Source organism: Rattus norvegicus, chromosome 9 (genome assembly GCF_036323735.1).
Source record: "Rattus norvegicus strain BN/NHsdMcwi chromosome 9, GRCr8, whole genome shotgun sequence".
NCBI classification, from domain to species: domain Eukaryota; kingdom Metazoa; phylum Chordata; class Mammalia; order Rodentia; family Muridae; genus Rattus; species Rattus norvegicus.
Genome location: NC_086027.1, coordinates 81416702 through 81437787, shown reverse-complemented (window position 1 = coordinate 81437787; position 21086 = coordinate 81416702). Strand labels below are relative to the sequence as shown.

Here is a 21086-nt window from a genome sequence, read left to right as displayed (position 1 = left end):
TGTCTGCTTGTCTGAACCTGCCACAGGTGGCTTCAAACAATGAGCTAGGGCCCACCAGGCAACTCTGGAGCCATTACTTGCACAAGGGGACATTCAGTGAGTCCCACCCACGACAAAGTCAGCTTCTCTCTCTTGCTAGATCACACTGGTGTCATAAACTCCCCCATAAACATCAACGAGGGAGAGTTGCCAACAGCTTTAAGAAAATTCATTAAGACATAGGAAATAAGTCAACTGATCAAAAGGTGTTCAACTTTCAGACTCAGGCTGATTCATAAGATAACCTCTAACAAGTTTGGAATGAGGGCTGGAGTAGGGCTCAGTGATTAGATTGACTGCACGGTGTGCGTGAGATTCTGAATTCAATCCCCAATGAATCCTTAGTTAATTAGCATGGAATCAAGAGGCAGACACACAATCAACAACACAGCAACAACTTCTCTAACATTCAGGTCCACACGTGCCTGTCATGACAGAAAGACACCCAGCTCTAGAGAAAAGGACACTAGCCCCAGGGACCCATTTGATTTCTTGGTCTTCTTTTTTTTTTTTTTTTATAGCATACTGTTCCCAAGGGGCCCAGCCCTAAGAATGCACAGGGAGAACCCCATTTGCAAAGTCACCTTAAAATTCCCTGACCCTACACTGACACAGACAGTATAGAAGCCTTGGCCTAAAGCATCCATTATCATTAGCTATATCTCTCTGGATGACCTTAAAGCCTCGTCATCATCCGTTGTTGTTTATTTTTGGTAGTTTTGTTTTTTTGTTTTTTCTTTTGTTTTTTACATTCTGCCCACAACTACACAAACGGTGACAAGCTGCCTAGAAGCCACCTGTGACTGCGAGGCTCGCTCTGGCACGCTGACAGATGGCTGCAGGGGTAACTCCTGGAAGCTCACGACCAGCCGCAGTAGGAACTGAACTGCGGTCATAAGCTACAAAGGAAGAACCATGAGGACAGAGCATGCTTCGTACAGCCACTGTCGCTCCCGCCACATCGAACTGCACACAGGACGCAGGGGCAGGTACGCTCGCTTCCACAGGAGCAAGCTTTCTGCTTACAACTGGAGAGCAGACATCCGACAAACTGCTCCTCAGATTCAGCAGGGAAAACCAGACCGTTTGGAAGGCTAGGAGAACCTGCCCCCTGTCAGAACACCTGCTGAACCATCTTCATCATGATTGCGTGTGATTAGAAGCCAAGTACTTCGTTCCCCCCATGAGGTCCTGGCCCAGGCCACAGCTGCAACCAGGTGATTTCCCAAGAAGAGTCTGCATGCAGAGCCATTAGTGAGCTAAATGGAATAGACTCACCTGTGGGGGTGCACTTCTTATTGTTTTTCAGTGAGGAAAACATGTATTGCCGCAAGTCTTCCATGAAAGGCAGCTGCACATAAACTAAACACTAACGAGAGAGAAAGGAGTCAACAAGCAGAAGCCATCAAATTAATGCAGATATATCCAAGCGGTCCCAGATGCTGTGGAAATGGCACAGCAGAAATAGTTCAAAACCGTGTGCAAATCTGACACACGGTAAATAAAGTATGTGGCCGCCTACTAGTGAGTTCACAGTTGCAAACAGCGTGGCAGATATCAGATATAAAATAAATACCTCCAAGGAAGGCTGATAAGTAACCTTAAACGCACAGAACCAAGCAGAACCAATGGGAAAGCTGGATGGCAGGCATTTGATGGGTAAGTCACTGTCCCTACCCTCTCTTACAATCCCGCCACATGGAGTTCTCAGAGGAACAGGAAAATAAACAACCCTGACCTGTACCTCAAATGAGAGAGCCTCAAATGCATGGACGTTCACCCGGATCACAGTGGAACCACACCCCCAACTTTTATTCATGGTCCTTACTGGCTAAACTGGAGGTGATTTCTCTTCCCAAGTGGCTCTGAAAAGGCTAAAGGGATGAAAACTAAGAGACGGCCCTGCTTTCCCCTTTGCTGGTTTAATGGGCCCCTCCTTAAATGTGTTCATGAATCGTGTTGTTTTCTAACTGAAAGCCCGGCTCACAGGCCAGCAACTCCAACATCATCTGGAGTTTGCAAGAAATTCAGAAAATGGTTCCCACTTAGACCTACAGAACTAGAATACGTATTTAACCACATCCCAAAGCAGTGGTTAGGGTAAAGGGACAGAGGACAACAGTCCAGTAGTGACCACAGGCCTGCAGGCCGGAGGCCCTGGCATGGATGGGCCGGATCCCCAGAACTGCAGAAAATATTTAAAAAAGAAAAGACGGGGGGTTGGAGATTTAGCTCAGTGGTAGAGCGCTTGCCTAGCAAGCGCAAGGTCCTGGGTTCGGTCCCCAGCTCCGGGAAAAAAAAAAAAAAAAATAGGGGTTGGGGATTTAGCTCAGTGGTAGAGCGCTTGCCTAGGAAGTGCAAGGCCGTGGGTTCGGTCCCCAGCTCCGAAAAAAAGAACAAAAAAAAAAAAAAGAAAAGAAAAGAAAAGAAGGGGACAGGGACGATGCAAAGGCTCGTGTGTCTTACCTCATAGGCATCCTTAATGAAAGGGAAGGCTACACCAACTTGAGGATTAGCTCTTTTGTCATAGGCGTAGCGGACGATAGCGACCATGTTTAACTCATCCAAAGCGTGAACTAGGGAAGAAAGTGCAACAGCTGCTGCCTGCAGAGTGAGGGAGGAGAGTGTATCAGCACGAGTGCAGCTCCTGAGAGCTCCTCACAGACAACAAGACCTGTCGGTCTCTTCCACAAACCTCTAACAGCTCTGTTCCAACATCACAGAGCTGATCAGTGACCAGGGCTGTATCTTGTGCCTTGCTTCCCCTGGGTGCTTCTGCTCATATAATTTCCTTCTAGCAACAAACCGTTGCAGATTTGCCTTACTAAGTAAGCTTCATCTTCCAAGTTTCTGAACACTATCATAGCCAGCCTGTATCACAGTTAGGTATGTGTGTCCCATCCCTTCATAAAAACCTATGGCTTCAAAATCTTGTCATCAAAATAGTCTACAGATTTGATAATAGATAAATTCCGCCCCGTTTCAAGGAAAACTGATGTCAAGCCTATTCTTTGCTAGGTGTCAAGGCCCCATCACAGAACAAAGAGGACTTCACTGAGCAAATATATTCTATACTAGTGGGAATGAAAGATGTATCAAATAGAACATGCCTGTTCTAATACTAAGTCCCATAAGAGAGGACCAGATAAGCAAATTTCTAATTTGCTTGGAATTTGAATTTGTGTGTCTTTGGCAGGGCCAGTCAGAATATTTAATGTAAAGAACAATGGGTTAATGACTGTCTCTGTATTGTAACAACATTGAGCCTGTATTTAAATCCACTGAGTCCCCATTCCTTTACTTTCCTCTGCCCTTCTTCTGCACACACAGTGCAAATCAGCACAGATATGTATTCTACACACACACACACACACACACACACACACACACACACACACACACCTATAAGCCAAGAGCCAGAGAAAACATTTTAAGGAGTTAGTCACTGAATCACGGAATATTTTAACTGAAAAACAATAATATTCACCCACTTTAACGACCCCTAAAATGCACATGGCTCGTGCTATTGGAGACTCTGCTGGAAAACCTCCATGGATGGACATAAGACAACCTCACAAGAAGGCAATCCATCTGGAGTTGGTAATCTTTGATGACAGAATAAGTCATTTGGAACAAAGCTCCCCACTTGTTGGTCTCCATTCACGTCTCTGGTAGGAAGCACAGATTAATTTCTATTCCATGTGATCCTCCTCACAATGTCTGAAGACTGCTATTACATCTGTCATCCATCATCCTCCCACTCCTCCATCTACCCACACAAGTCCGCGGCATGCATGTTCTCCTGGGAGCCCTCATACAGCATGCTCTCCTTCTTCCCCTATTTATCTCAAAAGCTCAGATTAGACAGTATCAGTTTTCAACCACCCCAGAAAAACCTCAGATACCAAAGAGCTATTAGGAAATGACAGTGTCTTTTCTTTAGAAACTTCAAAGTGATATGTGACAATTTATTATACAAAATTGAACCGTATCTATCACAACCCACAAAAATAGAATCAAAGGACCATGGGAAAGTAGAAATACCCAGGTCACCAATATCTACCCCCAGAATGACCTCAAGAAACCAATCAGGGACGACATGCCTTTTAGACAAACCTGTACTTACTGAGTGCACACCAGCCTTGGGACTGGCGTTACCTAGGAGCCTCCACAGCTCACCCATCAGAGCTCACCAAGTTCCTAAGGCACCAAAAGTGCCAATAAGGAATCTTCATAACAGTTGCATGGGTTTTCCTGGTCCTAATAAACCCCCCAAACTCTCCTCCATTATCCAAGTACACAGACTACCACGCCCATGCCCACGGGCCCTAGATACAATCCCCGTCTTCATTCCAAACACAAGCTGCTTCATTAGAAACTTGTCTCTGTTTTCGTTTGACGTTGACAACAGAAGTTAGTTACGTATATGACAAATCTGAATTGCAGCTCAGGGGCCTCGACATCACGCTGCAACAGAACTTGCAAAAGGTGACCAGAACTTCCTTGGTGAAAAACAAACAAAACAAAACAAAAAAAAACCAAAAACCAAGTGGGAGTTAAATCTACAACTGAAGTTTAAAAAGTTTAAAATTATCAATACACAGCAGACCAGACCAGCACAATTTCTAAGGCTGATTCAGGAGAATATCATGAATAGAATTCTCAAGTGTGAAGTCATCTACATGTTGATGTGTTGTAAAGAACTCACCCCCACCTAGTAGAGTAGAAGGCAAGCATCTTCTGATGTTAACTGTTCTCAGACTGACATGACCGCCGCCTACTAGGTGAGCAACCAGTCACGTTCCAGAAGCGTGGAGAAAAAGAGGTCACTGATACCCTCCTCCCACCCCAAAAGGATTTTCTACATTAAGTTCACTATTTTCTAATGCAAACACCTTTGAATTTTAGAAGCCCGATTAAGCTGTGTTAACATTCTGTATTGGAATTTTCCAGCTAAGATCAACACACCAACAAAACACTGAGTGCTGACTTAATATTTCAGAAAGAAAATATGTCCAGAGAGCTATGTGCGAGTGTAGGATGTAAAAGTCAAAGTTGTTAGCCAGGAATAAACGGGCCTGACAACAGAAAACCTTGAGAACGTGGGAGACCTGGGAAATCAGCCACAGATCAGGAACACTTCTCCAGGTCCACAGTGTTCATGAGAGACAAGGGTCAACCTGGCCCAAAACCCCTTAACAGCTGACACCTACACCTACGTTAAGCTGGTCAGAGGGTGCTGTTGTGAAAGACTATGTTCTCAGGTTGTCCCTCAAGCTGAAACTAACTCATTCATCATCTCTCCATTGTCAGAGTTAAAGGTTGATGACTTTCCCACAGCTGTTTGGATATTCACGTCATTTAAAAACACAAAGGCAGGCCATTGTGGTGGTGCACACCTTTAACCCCAGCACTTGGGAGGCAAAGGCTGGACGATTTCTTAGTTCAAGGTCAGCCTGGTCTACAAAGTGAGTTCCAGTACAGCCACAGCTACACAGAGAAACCCAGTTTCAAACAAACAAACAAAGGCCATGAACAGCCCACTTTCCTAAAATAACAGATCGATCTGTAGCATTATCTCAAAGCTCCAACCCAACTGACCTCATCATCCTTCGCTGCGAAGACCTTCAGAACTTGATGTCCCATGAAGAATCTTCTATGAACCTACGAGAGTACACGAGAGAAGAAAATGGTTTGACATATATACCACTGTAAGGTCACATGTTGCTAAATGTCTGCTCAAAATGTTCTTGCTGGTAAACATCAAGAGTGACTAGAAACAACATAGCACTTGAAGCTCAACTCGATGGGCACCTAGTGCAGGGCCCAGATTGTCTTACGTGCTGTATACTGAAACGGAGGAGTGAGCACGATATAACCATGTCCTTCAAAAGCCTAAACAGTTGTGTAACTAAATGCAATGCTGTATTACAGTCCAACACAGGGCACTGGGCTAGCTTGTGAGGGTTTCAGAGGGGAAGCAGGAACTAGCCAAAAGAAAAGTGTAAAGGCTGGAGAGATGGCTCCACCATTCAGAGCACTTGCTGCTCTTACACAGAGTACCAGTCATGCACAGGATGCTTATACATACATGTAGACAAAACACCCACACACATAAAAATGAACACATCTTGGAAAAACAAACACATAAAACAAGATCTATACGCTGGCTCCACGGCAGACATCCCAGTGACTAGCAGTCTGGAGTGAGGGGAACAGAGTTCACTGTTAGAGCAGTGCCAGGGCACAGTGCAAGGGAGAGGTGAAGACACGAGCGAAGGCAAAGCCTGTCTCCTAAAGTCTGTTAGGAACAAAGTCCTCAGGAGCGGCAACGAGCCCCTGGTGCACTGCAGACGACCAAAGAAGGAGCCAATTCTGAGCAGACTTGGGGCAGGGAAATGGGTACAGAAAATGTACCGCTGTTCCTTCTCCCACATCTTGAAATGCAACCAGGGTCACAGAATTCTACCAATAGCTGATTAGAAAACAAATGTTAACACTCCTGAAATCACAAGTCCTACACCCATCCGCCAAGCTCTGTCTGTGGAGCTGCAGACTGGGGCTTGCTTAGAAGGACGTGCCATGTGTGGTACTGGGCACTGTTTCTCACCTGCTTTTTCCTGTACTCTTTCCTCTGAAGCTGAGAAACCAGGAGCACGTCATAGGAACTGCAGCTCAAGCACACCAAGCTTCAAAGACGTGAGGTCCACATAATAAAGATACCCCTCATTTCCACTTCTACATCCCAGTTGAAAACCACTATGCTAAGACATACAAGAATAACCCTACACGTCCAGTACAGCATACTCAAGAGACCTCCCTACCATGTGAGAATTATAATAGTGCTTGATTTATTCAAAAAACAGCTAATGAGGGAGCTGGAGAGATGGCTCAGCAGTTAGGTGCATATACAGCTCTTGCAAAGTCCCAGAGTTTGGTTCCCAGCACTCATGTCAGGTGACTTACACCCATTGTAACTCCAGCTCCAGGGGAATCCAACACCTCTGGGTTCCACAAGCCCCTGCATTCACGTGTACATAGCTACACAGAGGCACACACACATACATGCATAAGTAAAAGTAAAAACAAATCTTTAAGAAATAGCTAATGAGGGGTTGGGGATTTAGCTCAGTGGTACAGCGCTTGCCTAGCAAGTGCAAGGCCCTGGGTTCAGTCCCCAGCTCCGGAAAAAAAAAAAAAAAAAAGAAAAGAAGAAAAAAAAAAGAAAGAAAGAAATATCTAATGATATCTTTATCTAGTATACCTAAATGACTTTTTAAAAGAACAGCCAGGAATCTAGAGGGAAGCTAATTGCCACGGTCTTTCCTGTCTCACAATTATCTACCCAGAACACTTGACAAGTTAGCAAGAGAACTGAAAAACTGCCTGGTATTTTAAGTAAACAGTACACACACAGAGATACACACGCACACGCACACACATACACACACAGAAGTGGTAGTGTGCTTTGCTAGCAAACAGTCACCATTTGTACACAAAAACAGTTCCCACCAATTTATTCCAAAGTTGGTGTTCTGTCAGCATTCCAGCTGAAGATGGCGTGGAGGAGCGTATGATTTCTTTAAAGACAACTGACACCACTAGTCTGTTAAAAGGTGCGCATCTGTATTTTGTCGTATTCTATATGGAAAAGAAACCATGCAACACCTCGTGTCCTTTGGGAAAAATCATACAAGAAAGCAGGTATTACAGTGGACTATTCCAAACTGTGCTAGTTCACATGGTACGAGTAGCGCTGGACGATGACACAGTCTCTGGAGTCAAGGAGACCTGGCTCAAAATCCATGTCTACTCTTGTTTCACCGTAAGGTCTTGGGCTAGCTACATAAGGAGGCTAATCCTCAATTCCCTAGTCTAAAAAATGCCTCAACAGTATGTGCCTGGAAGGGTAATAATAACTGAGAATTTGAATCAAATGTTTACCTTGGTTGGAACACGGTAATTATTCATTGAATGGTAGTTGTGATTATAATATTTTCATGATACTTGTCTGAGACAGAACTTTACAACAAAGTTGATTGGGGCCCTGCCTGGCTGCTGCTCAGAGATGACCTGTGCAAAATACCCTTCCTTCACACCGGGGAATACTCCTCTTCTCCTTTAGATGGACAGTCTTTACCCATTTTCTTAAGCCCAGACTTGAATAAAGTATTTTCCTCCTTCAAAAGCAAAATCGATAAAATGAAATTGATTTAGAAGTTAAAAAAAGTAGAAAGATGTTAGAAAGAACATCATGACTTTAAAAGTAAAAATTTGAAATTAATAAATGTCTTTCTTAGATATGTATTTCTTTTTGGTTATATTCACCCTGTTTTGCTTTGTTATTTAGCTAAAATAGGCCCCCACTTCCTGCCTGACAAAGGTAATTTCAGTATTAGCAATTCCGAATTATACTAAAGGTGTTTGGGATAGGGCTTATTTGTCTATCTAGACATAGGCAGAAAGCACAGTTTCCTCAGATGTAGTAACCCACATCTTTAATCCCAACAATTAGGATGCAGAGGCAGACAGATCTCTGTGAATTAAAGGCCAGACAGCATACAGAGTGAAATCTCTCTCACAAAAGGAAAAGAAGGGCTGGAGAGATGGCTCAGTGGTTAAGGGCATTGGCTGCTCTTCCGGAGGAGCCAGGTTCAAATCCAGCAACCACATGGTGGCTCACTGCCTTTAACTCCAGTTCCAGTGACCCAGCACCCTCTTCCAACCTCTGCAGACACTGCATGCACATGGTACACAGATAAGCATGCAGGCAAACACCCATGCACATTAAACTAAAAGATACAGATGTATCTTTTTTTAAAAGGGGAAACAGTTTCTACAAATTGGTCTAAATAAGGTTAGTCTCACTCAAGGTTAATATATATTAACTTACAAATGTTGCAATGCAGTTAGTTTTCCTTTAAAGAAATTTTAAGGGCTCTAAACTTCCAAAAGTAGTTATGCTCTCTAGGCACATCCCATTCCAGTACACTCTTAGAGCGCTTAGGTAAGTCTGCCCACTGTTTGGCTTAAAGAAGTTTTGTTTATTTGTTTAAAAAAAAGTGTGTGTGTGTGTGTGTGTGTGTGTGTGTGTGTGTGTGTGTGTGTGTAAATGCATGCCATATATATACAGGTGCTCCTAGAGACTGGAAGAAGGCAACTGTGAGCCACTGGACCTGGTGCCTGGAGCCGAGTCTGGTCCTCTGGCACAGTGGTTCATGTTCCTAACCACTGAGCCGTCTCTCCAGGCCTTGGCCTGTGAGTTCTGAAGACACTGACGACAGTGTGGATAATCATGAGAGCAATTCTACAGCTCATTGAATTAACCCAACACTAAAACCACATAAAGCTTGTGTGCCAGGGCACACAGATCCACACTACTGGATGGTATTTACTTTCATTCCCAAGACTTATCTAATAAAAATCTCTTCATCCCTATGAATTTAGGGAAAAATTCACATATAAAAATACTTGCCGGGATTGGGGATTTAGCTAAGTGGTAGAGCGCTTGCCTAGCAAGTGCAAGGCCCTGGGTTCGGTCCACAGCTCCAGAAAAAAAAAAAAAAAGAAAGAAAGAAAGGAAAAAAAAAAATACCTGCCAGAGTGGCAGAGCAAGCTTCTAATCCCAGCACCTGTGAGGCAGAGGCAGGAGGATCTCTGAGTTCAAGGCCAGCATGGCCTACAGAGTGCACTAAAGGACAGTCAAGGCTACTAGAGAAACCCCATCTCAAAACAAAACAAAACAAAACAAAACAAAATAATAACAATAACAATAATACTATTGGTATTTATTAACTCTGATTCATTCAGGAACAGTGAACCTAAGATCTCTGGGAATTGTTGAACCGTGCTTCCTAGGACCATATATGGGATCCCACAGTAAGCAGCTCCATGTCCCCTTTTGTCTACTTAATGTATCTGCACTTTGGTGCCTACAAATCATGTGTCTTATGAATAAAGTTCACATCCTAGAACCCCACACCAGAAATTGAGGGAAAAGGTGACCAACCATAAGTCACTGGCACTCTGGAGTGTAGAAATGGTGCAGTGGCAAAGCACAGATCCCTCTCTTCCAGAGGACCTGAGTTCGAGTCCCAGCATCTATGTCAAGTGGCTCACAACTGCTGTAACTCCAGCTCTAGGGGACCTGACCCCTGTCCTTCCTCCAGCACCTGTACTCACACACACACCCACACATAGCCACATGGATAGACACATAATAAAAAATAATTTTTAAAAGATATTAAAAATAAATAAATGATATTCTGAGATTTAGTTGACATTCAAAATCCAGCTAGACAACATATATATACATGTTTATGCATATATGTGTACAAATGTATATGTGTGTGTGTGTGCCTCCATATACATGTGGACACACTCATGCCTATGTGTGCATGCACATACATACATACATACATACATACATACATACATACACATATGCACACACATGCACACACAAGGAAATTAATACTTTTTTATATTTGGTTGTGAGCCTAGCCTTTAACGGCTGAGCCATCTCTCCAGCCCTTAATACTTTTTAAATTAAAAAAAAAAAAAGGGCAGCACTCATCCCCAAACTACATTTTAGAGGACTGAATGAGAAATAAGTATGAATTGGAAATAAAAGCTCAAGGCACGTACTCTGCCATACCTGAGAAGATTTACAGAACCCCAGAACAGAGAAGCACTTCCCCTCCGATTTATATTTCATTTGTTCCTCATCCACTTTAGAAAAAGGAATGATGTCGCTTCCATAGCGGAACCCTGGAAAATGAGAGCAGAGCATGTGTTAGCCATGTGTACATACATCAATACATGTGTAAGCACATCAACACACGTGTACATACATCAATACATGTGTATCACAGAGTCAGTCTCTTCTGCTCCCTGGAACCAAATTACTGGCCCCTGTGGCCAACGGGGGGGGGGGGGGGGATGGGGAGGAGCAGAGGCAGAAACCAACCACATCTGCCACTTACAGATGATTAAGGACTAATTACATTTTTAAGGTAGCATCCTCTGCAGTCTAGGTACCTTAATGATCACCCAGCAGAGGAGAGGACGGTTCAAACACAGCACATTAGTCATCCTCCAAAGACAACCGTGTTGACTACAGAACGAGAGTGAGTTGTAAACATAATCAAAAGCACATTTATTCAGAAACCCAGAGGTCCTCAGAGAAAACAGCCTGCCAGAAATCTTCAAAACAAAATGTCCAAAAGCACGTGCCAGAAATAGACAAACCTGCAACCACCTAACAGAAGAAGCCCAAACTCTATTTTTAAAGCATTCAACTGACAAGCCCTATACTTTCCTGGATTTGAATTTATTATATTACTGGAATTTGGTTATATTTGTTTTCAGTGTCTTAGGTTGAATGAATATGGGCTCATATGCTCCCATTACAAGTGAAAAAAATAAAGAAAAAGCGAAGCCCCAACCCTGTTCTCCAGCATCTGCTCTCCTGAGTGCAGAGCTTCTCTCCAGGGTCAATGCAGGAAGGGTCAGCAAAACCCAAGAAACAGTGCGAGTCCTGAGGCAGACCTTGTAATCCAATGTCTGCTCGTTCCTGTTAGGCTGCTGGGGTCATGGAGTTAATAAAACAAGAAAGCAATTTCTAGCCTCATGCATGGCTTTTTGAAAAAGAAGACAACAAATTCAAAAATTCCAATACGAAACTCAACAGGGAAACACGAGACATGATTAAGCGTGCATCTAAACCGAATGCTTTTCCTTTCATTTCCCAGTCACTTGTGTGCAGGTGGGGGAAAGGGTACAAACATGTGCATGCATACATACGGGTGTACTCACATGGGAGTGTGTGTACAGGTCAGAGGTCAACTTCGCCTCTTTTCTTTCTCTTCTGTTCCCCACCTTACTCTTTGAGACAGGGCTCTCCAGTCCAGCACAGCTGACTGGCTAGCTAGCCCTGGGGTTCACCTGTCTCCACCCCTCCAGCACTGGGGTGGCAAGAGTGCACTCCCACGCCTGGCTTTATTTCATTTTTACTTACTTGTTTATTTGTTTGGTTTGGTTGGTTGTGTTTTTTGAGACAGGGTTTCTCTGTGTAGCCTTGGCTGTCCTGGAACTCACTGCAGACCAGGCTGGCCTCAAACTCAGAGATCTGCCAGTCTCTGCCTCTGAGTGCTGGGGTTAAAGACATGTGCCACCAAGCCCAGTCCGTGCCTGGCTTTTCTGTGGGTGCTGTAGATCCAGACCCAAGTCCTCATCTTGCCACAGCAGCTCTTTGCTCGCCAGCTATCTCCCAGACCCTAAACCAAGTGTTTTTCTAACTTCTTACCATCAGTCATGTTCTTATTTAAATTAGCTATATCAGAGTGCTCATGAAAACTGCCTGTGCTTTCTGGTTTTTCTACTTCAAGTGCAAATAACGTTCCTCCAAACCCAGGAGTACAGAAGAGACTCTAACATATCACCATACTCTGGCCTCATACTCGTGTCTACTAGATGCTCTGGGTAAGAAAGAGAACAACCCAGACATTAGTGAGTAGACATGGAGGACAGGCAAAGGGAAGTGGTCAGTAACTGAGAGGGTAAAGGAGAACTGAGGAACCTCCACACACTGTGACCCAGACAGTGACTAACACTTCCCCTTCAACTGCCTGCCCTGAGAATCTGACTGTCCCAGATAACAGAGTTCTCTTGTAACGACATAAAGAACTGGTCCCCTCTCCTCCAGTCCCTCCTCTTTCTAATCCAGTTGTCACATTTATCTCCCCATGGAACACTCCTAAACACCGTAGACATATGTGAATCCCTAAACCATCAGTGGCTCCATGTGCTTTTTTTTTTTTTTTTTTTTTGGTTCTTTTTTTCGGAGCTGGGGACCGAACCCAGGGCCTTGCACTTCCTAGGCAAGCGCTCTACCACTGAGCTAAATCCCCAGCCCCCCATGTGCTTTTAAAATCAGGCATACACTCTGAGTCTATCACCAAAACCCTTTATTGGCCCTAGTTCTGAAGAGAACGGAGGAACACAGCTCTCTATGGAGTTCTGTGCCTGTGTGCAGCTAGCTGTGTGACTTTATGTTAATGAGCGTCTTTCAGCTCTGGTCCTTCTGGTGGCCAAGCTTGATCATCTACTTGACGGGGATAATAACTTTGGAATCACCGTGGAAACACTCCTCCGGATGTACCTGTGATGAAGTTCCTACTCTGGGTTAATTGAAGGGGGAAAACCCACCCTCATGTGGATGGCACCATCTCATGGGCTGGGGTCCAGAGCTTAACAAAAGGGAGAACATGAACTGAGAGCAGCTTGCTGACCACAGCTGTAGCCAGCCTCACATCTCTGCCACCTTCCCTTCCCTGCCTGGCAGACTGTGTCCTCAAACTGTGGGCCAAAATGAACCTGTCCTGCCTTCAGTTGCTTTTGTCATAGCAGTAAGAAAAGAATCTACTACAGTCCTTCTGTGGAAAGCAGAAATAGCAACAGTGTCTGTGCTTCATTAGGTGTGACAATTAAGAGAAAATACAGGCTGCTACTGAAGATACCCCACAGGCCTGTGAGCCTGGCCTGCACCTCTCATGCTCCTCTGCCCGCTGCAAGCCAGTCCTTCCACCAGAATGCAATGATCCACTGATGACAGGGTCGTGATTCCAGCTCAACCACAATTCCAAAAGTCATGCTCTACACTATGCTACTGAACTCAACCAAACAAGTAATAGCTATTGTAAAGTGTTAATTATATTCTGTACATAACTGTATATACTACCAGCTTCAAACCATCCCATTCCCTCACACACTTAAATGCATGCAGTAAGATCTAACACCATACATGATTTTTTTTTCCCCAGAACTGGAACTTAAAACTACACTAAGCGGCACACAACCTGATAATAAGTTGATCTAAGTGCCCCAGCTGCCATCTTAAGCATCATTTGGCATCCGAGGATTTGAGCTCTTGAATATTCAGATATTCTCAGCTAGTTTCCGAGTCCTCTGGATAAAGATATCGCCTAAGCATACTCTTTAAGCCAAATGGGTTGGGTATATTTAGCCCAGCTTTAAAGAGCCTAGTGTGTATAAGCCACAACAATAATCACAAATAATATTTTCCCTAAGTGAGCATACCCAGTAGGATATAAGACCTGAAATTGGCACTTGAAGAATAAAGGCAAAAGCTGCTTCTGTCGCTTTATAAGCGCCCTCCTAGCTAGTGAATCTGCACATCGGAATGAAGTCAAGTACAAGTCCCGTCACTTGACACATTTAAATTTGGAAGGATCAAATACACAGGTCCTTCCTAAAAGCCATCTCGCTGGAGTCCCCACTGACCTAGAGGACCCAGTGTTTCTGCTGCACCTCTGCATCGCAAAAAAAGCATCTCTAGGTGAACAATCTATGGTGCCTCCCATCGCCTTGAAGAAAATCTCTCTTAGATGAAAGTGCAGACACTTGTGTCATACCTTGAATAGTGTCCTCTTTGGAAACTTCAGTTTCATCATCGTCATTTAGGCAATAAACAGTCTCTTTTTGTATATCTTCCTTCTTTAGAGTTCTTGCGTCCACAACTACCCAACTCTTTTTAAATTTCTCCTGTACAATCTATGATCAAAAGTCAGATAGAAAATGAGGAGAGACAAGGTAGTGGCCAACAGAAAATGAAAGGCTGACAGACTCTGAACAATTATCCCAGCTATCTTTATCCTCTTCTTCCCTTTTATTAACTTCCATTTCTTTCAAATGGGAATATCTTATAACTGTCTCTACATCCCCCTTTTCTCCTTTGGTAAGCTACAGGCACAAGCTGATTTCTGAAGACACATACACTTTCTATAGAAAACCCTCAAACTTACTAAGAAAGAAGGAGCACGTATATTCCCATAGTCAAAGGGAGAGAGAAACCAACAAAGGAAACTGAGAGGGTTTATTTTCATCCCTAGGCTCGCTCTTTTAGTCTTGAAAGAAACCAAAATAACCTCTGTGGTTCTCATCATGTATTTGGGAATTAAGTTCTTAAACATACAAAAATATGTCTGTATATTTATTTCTCAGACTTAATTATATTTTTAGTATATATTTAGGGTGGGGAACAAGGAAGCCCATGTTGAAGTTTAGATCAGATTCCCACTCGGACTGGAATTTAAATAACCACAGAAAGCAAGTGACTTTTGAAAGTGAACTCTGATGTGCAAACAGAGTCCCAACACACAACCTGACACTAAAAGACAACACTTTTGACATCCTGTGGATGCTATTACTATTGGAACACTAATGACTGGATTACGTATGACCATATCTCCACAGCTCTACACATGACTCTGGTGTGTTACTGACATCTCCACTATGACATACAACGACAAGTTAATCCCCCATGCTTCTTTCCCCTAAAAGGAAAGGACGCAAAGGCCTAAATTCCTGAGGAAGAGGGAATCAAGCCATATTATAAACGATTTTTAACGGCTCTGCTCGCATGCCTTTAAGATGAAAAGCTATACACAAAGATTAAATCAAAAGGGAGAGCAGTAAAAAGAGGCAGTAATTATACTCTGAATAACTCACACATGAATTGTCAGCTTCTTACATAAGCATATTTATCTGCCTGCCAACACTGCTTTAAAAGAATGCATTTTACTACCTACCGATTTATAGGCTACGATCCTTATAGACAAGTTGGGGCCGATGGTCAGTTGGCAGGGCCAGGGCAAGGACCGCCTCTCAATCTTCTTAAAGATGCACAGTTGCTGAAGACTCTCGCTTAATAACGGAAAACACATATTGAAAGAATTTTCTAACATTAGTTTAGACAAGATGGTTTACTTGGTTTACTAGAATGAGACTTAAGTTGTTGTTGATTATAAGGAGAGAAAAAGCAGCAGGCAGTAGGAAAATGGCAGCACGGCTGGGAAGGAGACAGACACAGGAGAGTGGGCTTGGGAGGAACTCCAGTCACTGTCCTGACGGGGAAAGGAACTACAGATCCTATTACAGATCATTTCTTTTCAATGCACCAATGATTCTTAACATTTGTGCTGGACCAAGAACACCATGATAATATGTTAATGATATTAACACATTGGAGAATGATAATAAACATTCTCCAATGAGTTGGCACACACATGGAAGGTTCTCGGCCACTCCCAGAAAACAACAGGAGGAGCCAGCCACTGCTCTGGGGTATCAAAGGCAAGGTACCAGTCTACAGCCGCTCTGCTCACAATTCATTAGTGAATTCCAACTCCCCTAAATAAAAGACAGGACGGTTTTTATATGCACACAACAGAGAGAGGTACATAAATACTACCTAGGGAATAAAGGAATCAGTAGCCTGTTTGGTCTTTACCTAAAGTAGATAGCTCTATAGGTTTTTAATGCAGAGACGGGCAGGAAGAAGATAAATTAACATAGAGTATGCTTCAATTAAACAAGGGTCAAATTCAGCCAGGTATGGTGGAACACCTTTAATCTCAGCACTTGGGAGGCAGAGGCAGGCAGATCTCTGAGTTTAAGGCCAGTCTGGTCTACAAAGTGAGTTCCACGACAGCCAGGGCTACACAGTGAAACCCTGTCTTGGTGTGTTAGAGGGGTAAGGGGGGGTAAAATTCAAGTCTGATTTTCTGCCCCTAATCAAACAGAACAGAAGACTACAGGACAGGTAGAATGTGGTATTCCATAAGAAAAAGAGCAAAAACATGATGGTCTAATATACACAAAGTGTATAATCCGAACCTTATGACTAATGTCCTTGGTGTAGACAAAAGAGTCTACGAAGTGGTGGGGAGCTACCTGGCATTACTAAGCTAGAGTGAGAGAGGCCACAACAGACTCCAGTGCTCAGAACCATGGTAGCCATGGTAACAAGCAGCTGTTCTGCCTAAGCCCCCACCCCCCAAGTCCATGGTACCTAGGCTTCTGGTTTGTGAAAAATGACTATGTCTGCACCAGATCTAATCTGTCTCATGAGACATTACTAGTCCATCCATGACAACCATGAGGTATGGAGTCTGTAAAAGGATATCTTAAAAATGTTTTTATATAATTTCTCATAGTCAACGCTGTCCTTTTTCCTCAAGCCTCTTTTCCTTCCAATTAAATTTTTTGCCTTAATGTTCAGTCTTTAGTCTCTTTTCATTTCTATGATCACCAGGCCAAAGATCATACATGTGAGTTTCAGAGAAACTGAATTTAAAAATCCAGTTGTTTACAATTGACTTAAGTAAGAACGGTCACTGTGTTTGAATGACAAAGTTCTGACCTACATGGTTTAAACCAAAGCAGCTTAAAGGACCAAGACACACAAACATAGTCAATAATTTATCTGCTTGCTGGGGGAAATGGGAAGATGCTTTGAAAATAGTAAATTTATACTAGCTCATAACACATTAACTTAAGGCATGCATTCTCAAAACAGAGAGAAACAGCTTAAGAATGCACATCTGGGGGGTTGGGGATTTAGCTCAGTGGTAGAGTGCTTGCCTAGAAAGCTCAAGGCCCTGGGTTCGGTCCTCAGCTCCAGAAAAAAAAAAAAAAAAAAAAAAGAATGCACATCCGCACACAGTGTGGCAAGAGTCAAGATGTTTCACTGTGTGGGATTTCTCACTAATTCCTTTGATGATCCCTTGGAAAATTACAATTCTGTTCCAAGTTACCAATAATTTCAGGGGTTTCTGTATTTACAAAATTGTGGTGTATTTCTTGTCAATCACAGATCTTCAGAAATACTTAAAAACTGTAGCTGAGGAAAAAGAGGTTGACTGTTGCTACTCATAAAAAGGCCAGCTGCTGACCTGCTCACACTGAGACCCGTGACCTGGCCCTGAACCCCGTGTAGCACCTGACCAATGAGATTAACTCCTAAACAAAGGCAGCATATCCCGAGACTCTGAATCCACACAAGCCACTACTTGGCCAACTTTGTTCAGCCACCTTTGCCAAGTATCACTCCTCAGAAACATGGCGGTAGATCCAATGTAACTTCCCGGATTCTTTGCCAAGAGTAAGTGTATCCAACTCTAACAGAAAACAAGAATAGAGGTGGAATACGGACTGATGGAAAAACAGTTTCTTTCAGTGTTACGTGTGCCTCAGGAGTTTCATCCCTTGGGTTATTGTTCCAGTCAGGATTTCAGCATGCAGTCTTAGCTGTCCTGGAACTTGCTCCGTACAGCAGAACAGACACCCCTGCCTCTGTGGGATTAAAGGTGTCGCCACCCCCCCACCCCATCCCCAGCCAGGCCTTCGTTCCCTTCCAACACTAGGTGGACATATTCCCTCCATAACATCAACACTGACACTGGTTGCGAATTCTTTACATTCTGAGCTTGCACTTTACGTGTCTGAACCATCTACACTCATGTGAGAGGGCTTTGGTCTCCTTATTTGTTGTAATAGGACTTGGTCAAACTGTTTAATGATCTAAAGTAAGAAAAAAAAAAAAAGAGAAGCCCCAAATCAAAACCACAATATTCCTCCCATGATGCTCTCTAAAACCTGCATCAAAAAGTAAAGGAACACTGACAGTCTCAGACATGACACCATTTTGCATAATTAAAAGTGGTTCTTGCTGGTACGGCCACTGTGGAAGTTACTGTGCAGTCAGGCACTACGCAGCTACATGACTTTGGGCATCTGTACCGTAGCACAGAGATACCTGCAGATCATGTTTACTGCTGTTCTGGTCACACAGTCAGGGAAGGCACCAGCCCAGACAGCCACCAGCTTATGCGTGGATAATGCAAATGGAGCACACATGCATAATAGACTTGCATTCGGCTTTAAAGAACAGGGAAATTATAGATCTGCAAGAAAGTGGATAGAATCGAAAAATATATTAGGTGAGATAAGCCAGGCTCTGAAAGATAAATAATACATATTCTCATGTATGTATGAGGTAGAGCCTGGCTTCTGATTTCTATATATGTGGACTGTGTGGGAGATGAGTTTACAGAGGCTGGGAAACCAGAAAGGGCCTATACGAGGGGACAAAAGAAGCCTGAACTCTGTGTGTGGCGGGGGGGGGGGGGGGGGGGGGGGGGGGGTGGGGTGGGGGGGGTGGGGGGGTGGGGAGGGGGGGTTGGTGTGGTGTGTGTGTGTGTGTGTGTGTGTGTGTGTGTGTGTGTATGTGTGTGTGGTATGGTGTGTGTGTGTGTATGTGTGTGTGTATATGTGTATATGTGTGTGTGTGTAGGTGTGTGTATATGTGTGTGGTATGGTGTGGTATGTGTGTGTGTGTGTGTGTGTGTATGTGTGTGTGTATGTCCATATGTGTATGTGGCATGGTATGTGTGTGTGTATGTATGTGTGTGTGTGTGTATATGTGGTGTGTGTGTGTGTCTGTGGGTGTGTGGGTGTATGTGTGTGTGTGTGTATGTATATGTGGTGTGTGTGTGTGTCTGTGGGTGTGTGGGTGTATGTGTGTGTGTGTATGTATATGTGTGTGTGGTGTGTGGGTGGGTGTGTGTGTGTGTGCACGTGTACGTGGGTGTATGGGTGTGTGTGTATATATGTGTATATGTGTGTGTGGTGTGGTATGTGTGTGGGTGTGTGTGTGTGTGCACGTGTACATGGGTGTATGGGTGTGTGTGTATGTATGTGTATATGTGTGTGTGGTGTGGTATGTGTGTGGGTGTGTGTGTGTGCGTGCACGTGTACGTGGGTGTATGGGTGTGTGTGTATGTATGTGTATATGTGTGTGTGGTGTGGTATGTGTGTGTGGGTGTGTGTGTGTGTGTGTGTAGAACAGAACACGTAGTATGAAGGTGGAAAGAGGATTATAGAGGTGGAAACCTTAAGTACAGATGACTGGTAAGGAGATGGAGAGTCAACCCAAACTAAGTCTCTATGAAAAATCTGTGAGGAGGCTGGAGAGACGGCTCAGGAATTCAGAGCACCGACAGCTCTTGCAGCACCCACATGATGGCCCTCAGCCATTTGTAACTCCAGTTCCAGGGATCCAATACTTTCTTCTGACTTCTGGGCAATGGACACACATGTGGACACACACATGCAAATAATGTAAAAAAAAAAAAAAAAACTTTCTAAGTCTTTCTAAGCCATAATGAAACCCTCCCCTCTGTAAGCTGATCAGAAGACGAGTAGAAAGGGCCAGGTTCCCCGTGTGGGGAACCCACAAGCCCAGAAGCCACACGTTACTGAGTGAAACCACAGGGGCAAGTTTCTACTAGGAAGGGAGTTTACTGGTAAGGGAGATTCCTGCAGTCCCTAAAACCACAGGACTATGTAATAAGACCCTACTGCAGAAGGTACCACAGGCTTTGGTTGCTGGGCACAGAGAAAGCCAGCAGTGCTGAGTGAGAAGCTTGTTCTCTGCTGTGTAGCTTTCCCAACACTGGAGGATGCTCTGCAGACTGCTGGAAGAACTGTGGTCAAAGGTCTCAGCCCTCTGCGTGGGTGCTGTGTACTGAAACCAACCATTAGGCCCACAGATGTAACAGGAGCACATCTGTTAAGGCAACTGACTCCCCCGCCCCCCATGCTTGAATTTAAAATCCACAGCCCAGAAAAAAGGCCACAGTTAGTATATTGTAAACCTAATCCCAAAGCCCATGGCTACCAAGGTCCCAGGCCCTAGTGAAGAAGCTACTGTTGTTCTGCTAAATGGACATGATGTCCCCCTCAGATTGTGTGTCTGTGACTGTGTCTGTTTGGGCGTGTGCACTTGAGGACACACTCATGACCTCTGGAAGAGCAGGAAGCACCCTTAACCACTGAGCTATCCTTCCAGGCCCTTCACATCATCTCCTTAACATTTATGTTCACGTGCATAGATTAGTGGTGCTACATCAGGTTTGGTCAGAGTATCTTCTTTTTGTAGTAGACGGCAATTATTACAGGTAGGACTGTAGGTGGACAATGTGCTAAGAGTGTGTGCCTATTGAACGTTCGGCCCTAAATGAGACATGTATAGTATCCCCTACCAGGCTCAGGGAACACTGTAGAAGATGGGTCAAAAAAATGTAAAAACTAGAGGAGGTGGTGGCGTGTTGTAGAGCGTCGTGCTACAATCACACAAGACTGGGCCTTTCCACACTCCATCTCGGTGTGGAGGAGCTCACAGG

At 44.0% G+C, this 21086-nt stretch overlaps 1 protein-coding gene across 2 annotated transcripts in view; it reads right to left on the bottom strand.

Moving 5' to 3' along the window:
- The window catches only part of Xrcc5 (X-ray repair cross complementing 5), an 88787-nt gene that overhangs the window by 55506 nt on the left and 12195 nt on the right, over positions 1–21086 (bottom strand). For both annotated transcript variants that reach the window (NM_177419.3, XM_063267385.1), the window contains exons 7-12: positions 15651–15765; positions 14475–14613; positions 10697–10809; positions 5641–5703; positions 2506–2643; positions 1318–1408 (exon numbers count right to left, since the gene is read on the bottom strand). In NM_177419.3, the coding sequence (NP_803154.2) occupies positions 1318–1408; positions 2506–2643; positions 5641–5703; positions 10697–10809; positions 14475–14613; positions 15651–15765 (659 nt within the window). The remainder of the gene's footprint in view (positions 1–1317; positions 1409–2505; positions 2644–5640; positions 5704–10696; positions 10810–14474; positions 14614–15650; positions 15766–21086) is intronic.